The 8,114-nt window shown below is 48.2% G+C and overlaps 1 protein-coding gene across 5 annotated transcripts; it reads left to right on the top strand.

Moving 5' to 3' along the window:
- The first annotated feature begins 692 nt into the window (after positions 1 to 692).
- On the top strand, positions 693 to 7,175 carry DMRT2 (doublesex and mab-3 related transcription factor 2). 5 transcript variants are annotated; one of them, XM_080911453.1, is made up of 5 exons: positions 693 to 958; positions 1,627 to 2,184; positions 3,679 to 3,781; positions 5,334 to 5,414; positions 5,818 to 5,934. In XM_080911453.1, the coding sequence occupies exons 2-4, from the start codon at positions 1,663 to 1,665 to the stop codon at positions 5,387 to 5,389; spliced, it is 681 nt and encodes a 226-aa protein (XP_080767579.1). In that variant the 5' UTR covers positions 693 to 958; positions 1,627 to 1,662; the 3' UTR covers positions 5,390 to 5,414; positions 5,818 to 5,934. The 5 variants fall into 5 exon arrangements, with proteins under 5 accessions (XP_080767579.1, XP_080767576.1, XP_080767575.1 ...); XM_080911450.1 differs by lacking the exon at positions 5,334 to 5,414 and having other exon boundaries at positions 1,627 to 1,878; positions 5,818 to 7,175; XM_080911449.1 differs by lacking the exon at positions 5,334 to 5,414 and having other exon boundaries at positions 5,818 to 7,175.
- Positions 7,176 to 8,114: the final 939 nt, after the last annotated feature.

The following is an 8,114-nucleotide window of genomic DNA, read 5'->3' as shown; positions in this document are numbered from 1 at the left end:
TTCCATTTGCTCCAAAAATGAACCGTGCTATCCACGGATAACAGGAAAACGTAGCCGCTGCCACCTGCCTCGCAAGCTCTGTGAATGTAAGGGGCTGCTTCGCACTTCAGAGTTCTCCACAAAATACAGATATTTGTAAGACAACTAGGCGCGTTTTCCTGCAAGACAAACACAGACCTTTCGTGCGAAGAGAAGATGCCAGTGTGCCCCTTTAGAGTGGCCTCTTCTCTCCGCCCAACTGCCGGTCACCAGAGATGGTGATAATATCGGCAGAAATCACGCTAACCTTTCTGATCTCTACCGCTTAGTTACCTTCTCCAGAACAATGCGATGCGTAAGAGTGCGAGAATCAGCTTGTTCCCTAGTCGGTGAGATAAAGGACGACTCTGCCGCAACCACTGCCCACATTTTCGGGTTTAGCCTCTAGACCAGGGACCCCGCTGCAGCGAAGGCTGGCGGGCGGACTCCGGCGGCGCAGCAGCGCTGGGAGGGAAGCGTCCACTGGGCCGAGGAGGCGGGCACTCAGCCCGAATGCTCCGGCCAATCAGCGTGCACACCGCCTGACAACCGACCAATCAGAGGATGCGGAGCTCGGGCTGGGGGTGGGTGGTGGATAATACTAGGAAGGGGAGCTCAGGTCCCGGACAGCAGAGAGTGACTCGGCGCTGAAGGCAAAACAGAGTGCCCCCGAGGCGGAGTCCTGCTGGGTCCCCGCCCGACCTGTCCAGTCCAGTTTGAGCCAGAAGTGAAAAGCAAAGCGAAGCGACCCGGGCTGCAGAGGACCGAACAGAACTTTGCAGAATTTGAAATGTACCGGGTGAGGTTGCTGAGGACTTGACTCGCCTCTGGCCTCTGTTCCCCATCACCATCCAGTGGGCTCCCGCGGCTTGCAGCTCCGGGTACAGATCCTGAAGCCCGCTCTCTTTTATCTGGGTTGCAAGCCTGAGCCTGATTCTTGGTGAGTGTTGTGTTGTCGCCGCCGCTCGGGAGTCAGGGAGGGCACAGGACACGAAACTTCACTACTGCTCCTTTCTGTTTCCGGTTGTCTTGCCTTAAAGATGAGAATCTGGTTCCATCAACTTTGCGCGGCCCAAGCACTACTGATACCAGACCAGTTTCTTCAGCCTTATGGCCAGAGTCCCGCACTCCTTGTGTGTGCGTGGGCGCTCCTATAATAGCACAGCATCGGTTTAGGGGAAGGGGAGGACCTTTGAGAAGACCTTTATGGTGGCGTAGGTCAAGCGACATTTGGGAAAGGTGGTTTCAAGGCCCCTTGTAATAGAAGGAAAGATAGTTGTTCCATCGGGCATTTTTATATTTATCATGGCCATGTTAGCTGGCTTAGACTGATGAGTGTGTAAGGTCAGTGGGTGACTGGTCTGAAAAGGACAGACAGGGATCCGGTTAAAGGTCAGGTGCACGGACCACTTAGAATTAGTAAAATACAACCTTCGTTGAGCTGTAGATCTCTGGGGTTCTCTAGACCCATGTGGCCCGTATCATAGGGAACAGAAGAAAACTGGGTAACTCAAGGGGACACAGGCCTTGCAGAAATTCTGGGCAGTGCCTCAGAGAGGGTCCCTGATTGTGACGGGCGGGTCTTTAGGCTTCTTTCTGTCTCTCTAGCGCGCGGGCAACTGAACCGAACGACAGCCTAGAGCCATGATGGAAGGGCAGGCAGTCCCCGGAGTCGGGGACTGGGAGATTGACGTGGAGAGCCTAGAGCTGGAGGAGGATGGCTGTGGGACTCCGCTGCGGGCCACGCCACAGGAACCCAGTCCGTCGGCGGCCGACGGAGAGGAAGACGAAGACGAAGAAGAAGAGGATGAAGACGCGGAGGATGAGGGTGATGGCGAGGAGTCCAGAGCGTCCCCGGAGGTATCAGAGCGGCCAGAGCAGCCCGGGGGGCTGGCACCCAGGCCGCCGCCTGCTGCTCAGGCGCTGCCAGCCGCCGCCGCAGTCCCCGAGCGCGGTGCCACCGCCGGTGGCGGCGCAGAGCCGCGCAAACTGAGCCGCACGCCAAAGTGCGCACGCTGCCGCAACCACGGCGTGGTGTCCTGTCTCAAGGGCCACAAGCGATTCTGTCGCTGGCGGGATTGCCAGTGCGCCAACTGCCTGCTTGTGGTAGAGCGCCAGCGTGTCATGGCCGCCCAGGTGGCGCTCCGGAGGCAGCAGGCCACAGAGGTGGGTGCTGACAGGCTCCGGGTACGTCTCCAGGGTGCGCATCCAGGTGGGATGGGGGGGGGGTCCCTTACAGCAGGGAGCTGGGCTTCCACTCACACTTCCGAGTGACCCCTGATCTCGGATCGCCTGGCAGGAGAGGCGCAAACAGTCCGTCGACTCTAGCTTGCGGGCTCCGGAGGGAAAGCCTTGGGCTTCATTGCAGAACCTACTGGAAAAGTCTCCTATTAAAAAAACAAAGAGAGGCAAAATACTAAGGTCCATTTGGGACACCACGGAAAAGTCAATAGAATGTTTCGGGGTTGGTTTTGCATGTGGTCGAGAAGGGAGGAAGTTGGGTGACTGGGCGGTATATCCAGTCAGGATGCTGCGCCGGTGCTGTCACTGTGCACCCGTCACCCTACCTTGGTACTTAGGCAGAACTTGATGCCCATTTTCCAGATGAGACCAAAATGTCGGTGGAGTTAGGAGGCCCTCAGCCTAAGGCTATTGGCTATATGACCTGCCAGAGAATGCTTAGAGGTCTTTGCAGCCTCCACTGTGCGGTTCTGTCCTGAGAAGTCAGTATTTTTCCTCGAGAGGCTTTTGAACCCCGGAGTTTATCCTTCCCTTTTGTTGCTTTGAGGAAGTGACGGCGGGCTTCACAGGATCTTCTCTCAGACCCGAGGCTAGGCAAAGCTTTGAATTCTTTATTATTGTTATTACTGTGGTTGTTTCAGGGGCCAAGGATGGGCTTTAGGCAAGTGCTCTGAAATTAAGCTTCTACCCCAGTCCCCTGGAAAACTTTCGATTTGACTTTCCCTTCTGACAGGTGCAGGTGGTAGTTAGGTGACTCCAAATGCAGTTGGTGACTGTGCAAACTGACCGGGGACCTCAGGTGGCCCTGGCTCTGGGTTCAACACCTTTGCTAGTTGGGCTACATCCTATTTCTGCCTTGCTAAGCTTCTCCATAGCCCACTGGGTCAGGAGTAATCGGGCAGTGACCAGAGGTCTCCCAGGCTGGTGTCTCTTAAGCGTTCCTTCTGCTTTAAGGGACCTCACCTCCTCCAAATACAGAAGATCGCCCAATCTCTGGCATCCCATTATGCCCACTCCACCTAGGGAAGAAACCACCCCGTTTTTTTTTTTTTTTTTTTTTTTTTGGTCCTCAGAAGCTGTCAATGTTCTGCCTTAAGTGTCAAGATTAGGTGACAGCTGAGCACTTTCAGGTTTAGTGGTTATGCCCTGAGGAGGCAACCATCTCCGCGTCCCCCCTCCAACCCCCCCCCCCCCAGTCCTTCAGGCTCTGTTATGTCTCCTGGACTGTGAATTTCCCCTCCCTCTACACGTGTTCTTAGCTGTGCTGAGATTAAGAAGAGGCCTTCCCATTAAATTTCTGGGGATAATTTTTTTTTCATAAGAGATGGCAAAATAGATTTGTTAAAGCCTGGGCAGGGTTCAGAGGCTTTGTGGATGCTGCCCCACCACCAGCCTCACAATGGTTTCTTGTGTTTACAGGACAAGAAGGGACTTTCTGGGAAACAGAATAATTTTGATCGGAAAGCAGTGTACCAGAGGCAAGTCAGGGCACCGAGTTTGCTGGCCAAAAGCATTTTAGAAGGTAAAATGATCTCCAGTTGTCCTTTGGCTTTTAAAAACCAAGTTGAAGGATGCTTATTACATACATGCAGGACCTATGTATTAACCCAGGAAGGAACTAATTTTCATTAGAAACTTTGCCTTGGGGAAGGGAACTCGTCTGGAAAGTGGGTGCCACGTACAGAGGGTTTTTGCCACCACAATAAGATTGTCCTCCACTGCAGCACCTGGTGAAATTTATCCAGTGTGAGGGACATAGAAAAATGGACCGTCAAGTGATCCTGGAAGCCACATTTGGGAAGGAAAACAACTACAACTCACTGAACCCTTCCTCCTTCAACTCTCTAAGTTATTGAAGGAGTTTAAGGCACAGAGTAAACCAAGCAAGGAGGTTATAGCTACTGTGACCAAGAGTCACATCTAGCCTCAGGTTAGAGTTTCACCTCTTTCCTCCCAGATGGTTGCTGGGTCCCCAGGATTCTTCCTTACAGCCTCTGTCTGTCAAGGCTGCAGAGTGGGAAAGACTTTGAATCAAAAAAGCAAACTGAAGTCTCCCGAGCTGCTGCTAGTTAAGTTCTCCCTAAGCCTTTATCTCCTACACATCCTAGAGACATGGTCTCTTCAAACAGTGACGATTTTCTAAAGCATAGTATTTATGGCTAGCTAAGCACTGTACTGGTCCTCACCACTCCCCTTTCTCTTTATCTGGAGTGAAGTTACATTCACTCTAAGAACCACTTCCTACAGTTCTGCTTAAAAAAGAAGGGTTTCCTTCCTTGAAGTGATCAGTAGAGGTTTTCTTTTTTCTTTTATTCTTTCCCTGTGAGTCTTCTGAATTTAGCTGATCCCGGACGGTTTTGAAGTGTGTGTCTCAGCCCGTGCTGTGCACTTCTGACCTTAGAAAGAGTTCTTGAGAACTCAAAGTGAATTTGGTTGCAAAGTGGGCAAACATCTATAGCCATAGGGAAATTTTGCCAAAGCAAGTTGAGACACTTGAGGTCTCAGTGGAAAAGCCAACTTAAGTAAGTAACTTTCTGCCAAACACTTAGTCTAGTGGAAACAATAATTTTCAATGTTTATTTTATTTGCGAACGAGTATAATGGGCTTGTCACTGTGTAAATACAAATGTCACACTGGATTCTTCAGAAAAATTTGCTACCAGTGAGTGTTTGGGAGTGGCGAAGTACTCTGAGCATTCTACTTTGGTTGTATTAGCTTTTGTTTTTGATTTTGCTCTGTTCGTGAACTGTGCATGATTTTTTCATCTGCACCCCAATGACATGCTTGCTCAGCCCTTTTGGTATCTGGCCAACACGAATGAACTTGGGGGAAAAATTGCATGAGACCTGTTATTTTCAGTGTAGCTGGAGAGGTCTTTCCCATACCCGCACTGTCTTGCCTGTTCTGGAGGTCAAGGGGAGCCTGGCTCAATTGTTAGTTTCCTTGTGTGGCTGTGTGTTTGGGCTCATTAACTGCTCTTTTAAATTTTTCTTCGAATCTCTATATCCTCAAGTCTCTTCTCCTTTTTTCTCTTTACTAATCTTCTTTAACTGTCTTTTTCTTTTTCTCCTAGTTCTCCCTGGATTATTCCACAGCTGTAACAATGTATACATAATGAGACATCTTTAGAAAATAAAAGTGGCATCAGCTGTAGGTATAGATATCTTTTATAATAATCCCCAAAAAGGAAAAAAAGATACGGGCAATGAAACATTGATTAAGATACTGTGGGCAGATTTGTCTCTCGATATCTATGGATCTGGGAAGAATACTCAAAGGTCAACTGATACGATACACTCGTTGAAGAAAGCAAGCAAGCAGACATGCCTATACTAACAAAACCAGTGGCTGCCAGAAGCTACCATACAGGAACCATTCCTCAAAGGGAAACTACATGAAACCAAACCTGTATAGCTCTCTGCATTAAAACATCAATGTTAGGAATTGTAACTGATCACATCCTATGCTTTGTGATATTGCTGTTGTCTTCTGGAATTTCCAGATTTTTTCTTGTTGGTATGTGATTATGCTTTCTTTCCAACCCTTGCTTATTTTAGGCTATCGCCCAATGGCGGCGGAGACTTACCTAGGAGGGACCCTTCCTCTCCCCCCGCCTGTCAGTGACAGAATGAGGAAGAGAAGAGCCTTTGCTGACAAGGAGTTGGAGAACATTATGCTGGAGAGAGAATATAAAGAGAGGGAGATGTTAGAAACATCTCAAGCCGCTGCCTTGTTTCTGCCCAATCGCATGGTGCCTGGGCCCGAATACAGCTCATACAAAGGTGCCTACAGCCCCACTGCAGGAGAGCTGCCAAGCAAGGACTTCTGTAATTTTTTACCTACCTGCCTTGATCTCACCATGCAGTATTCGGGGTCCGGGAATATGGAACTGATTTCTTCTAACGTCAGCGTGGCCACAACTTACAGACAATATCCCCTGTCCTCACGGTTTTTAGTCTGGCCCAAGTGTGGTCCCATTAGTGACACCCTCCTCTACCAGCAATACCTGCTAAATGCCACCACTTCTGTCCAAGCCCTGAAGCCTGGGGCCGGCTGGGACTTGAAGGGAACCCGAGTTCAGGATGGCCTTAGTGTAGAGCATGACATAATGCCACCTAGACTGGAAAGCTCTCTAGTACTGCCTCATCTATCTGAGGTCCCAACCTCAAGAACTGACCTTCAGGCTCACCAGGTTGTCCCCGAGAGGTCTGCCTTCTCCCCACCCAGTCGGAATTTCTCTCCTGTTGTTGATATGGACTGCCTGGCGGCTCAAGGGCATGTCTTAACCAAGATCAGCAAAGAAAACACTAGGCATCCTCTGCCACTTAAACATAATCCATTCCACTCAGTATCCCAGCAGACGCTCAACGACAAATCGGGCCCCGAGTTGAAAGCACCGTTTGTCAAAGAAGCCTTTGAAGAGACCCCAAAGAAACACAGAGAGTGTTTGGTCAAGGAGAACCAGAAGTACACATTTACAATAGACAGATGCTCAAAAGACCTCTTCGTAGCCAAACAAGTTGGAACGAAACTCTCGGCGAATGAGCCACTGTCGTTTTCTGTCGAATCTATTCTTAAGAGGCCGACATCTGCCTACACTCATGTCTCTCAGTGAAGGGCTGCTTGCAAGGGAAGCTGGATTTTCTCTCCAGTCTCAGATTGTTTTTGGCAGACGCCCCTTTTTTTTTTTTAAAGTTAAGATGTGTGTACAAAGAAATTTTTAATGTAAATGACCAATTCTTAATATCCTACGTATTTTCTCTGCATGTATCTTTTCTTATCACATGAGTATATTTAAAGATGGAAACTACTTACCATGCAAATTGTAAGGGTCTATGCTTTACACAGAACTCCAAAAGCAATAAAAATAACACCGTCTTCTAAAGACCCAGTATTTGTTGAAGCAAACAGCTGTCTCTGGCTAGATGAAAAAACTTATGTCTTAGAATATTATTCCTTATATTTCTAGGAGTCTACGTACTTTCAAGCACTCTAAATGGTCCTTGTTAACCACAAGAGAATACCTTTGAACTTGTAATGACTCTTTTTGGAGTTCTTAAAATTTATAGGGAATATGAGAAAAATCCAGGGCCTCACACATACTGGGTGAATCTTCTTCCTCTAAATGACATTCCTGATGTTTTTTGTACACACACACACACACACACACACACACACACACACACACACACACACGTATATATAACTTTTCAAGATGGAGGCAAAGGGAACTTGAGGATAGAGTTGGGGCTGTTCATATGTTTGTAGACCTACTATGTGGCTTGACAAAGTTGGAATAATTAAAAGAGAAACCAGGTACAACAAGATTATGTACTTTTGAAAGTGTATTTGGGGATGGATAACTATGAACACCCGGCCCATTTCTTCCTCAGGTCAGGCCTTGTATGTCTAGTTTTAAGCATTCATTCTAGAAAAAAGACCTACCTTTGAAGATTTCTAGTTGTTTAATAGAACACACCGTATCTTTAGCTTGCTGATGATCACAGATAAGTTCCCTTTGTTGGGTGCAATCCATTTAGCCTGCGATGGTGTCAAATTCCACCCCTGGCTCTTGAGTTAGTTCACTATTCCTGAAGGCTTGCTAACAGCAGTCCTTTAGATGTAGGTGCCAACTCTCAGCTGGTAGTCCCTAACTACCAGTTTATGCCTCTCATGGGTGTACCTGTCTCAAAGGCTGTCAGCATAAATTTCTTTAGAGATTAAAACATTTACTATACAAATGTTATCAACAGACACTTGCTGAAGCCTGTGAATATTTATCACAGAACGAAGGCAATTTCTCTCCCCGACCATCTGTAGATTCTTTGCTATCCACTTCTTTCACTTAGGAAAA

Source organism: Micromys minutus (assembly GCF_963924665.1).
Source record: "Micromys minutus genome assembly, chromosome: 2".
Taxonomy (NCBI): domain Eukaryota; kingdom Metazoa; phylum Chordata; class Mammalia; order Rodentia; family Muridae; genus Micromys; species Micromys minutus.
This window is presented reverse-complemented; position numbering and strand designations above follow the sequence as displayed.

Excerpts from the sequence above, each read along its gene's own strand:
- DMRT2 (XM_080911449.1), top strand. The coding sequence starts at position 1,663 with ATGATGGAAGGGCAGGCAGTCCCCGGAGTCGGGGACTGGGAGATTGAC. Across the intron at positions 2,185-3,678 it reads GGAGGCAGCAGGCCACAGAG|GACAAGAAGGGACTTTCTGG; the intron begins GTGGGTGCTGAC and ends TTGTGTTTACAG. Across the intron at positions 3,782-5,817 it reads GGCCAAAAGCATTTTAGAAG|GCTATCGCCCAATGGCGGCG; the intron begins GTAAAATGATCT and ends TGCTTATTTTAG.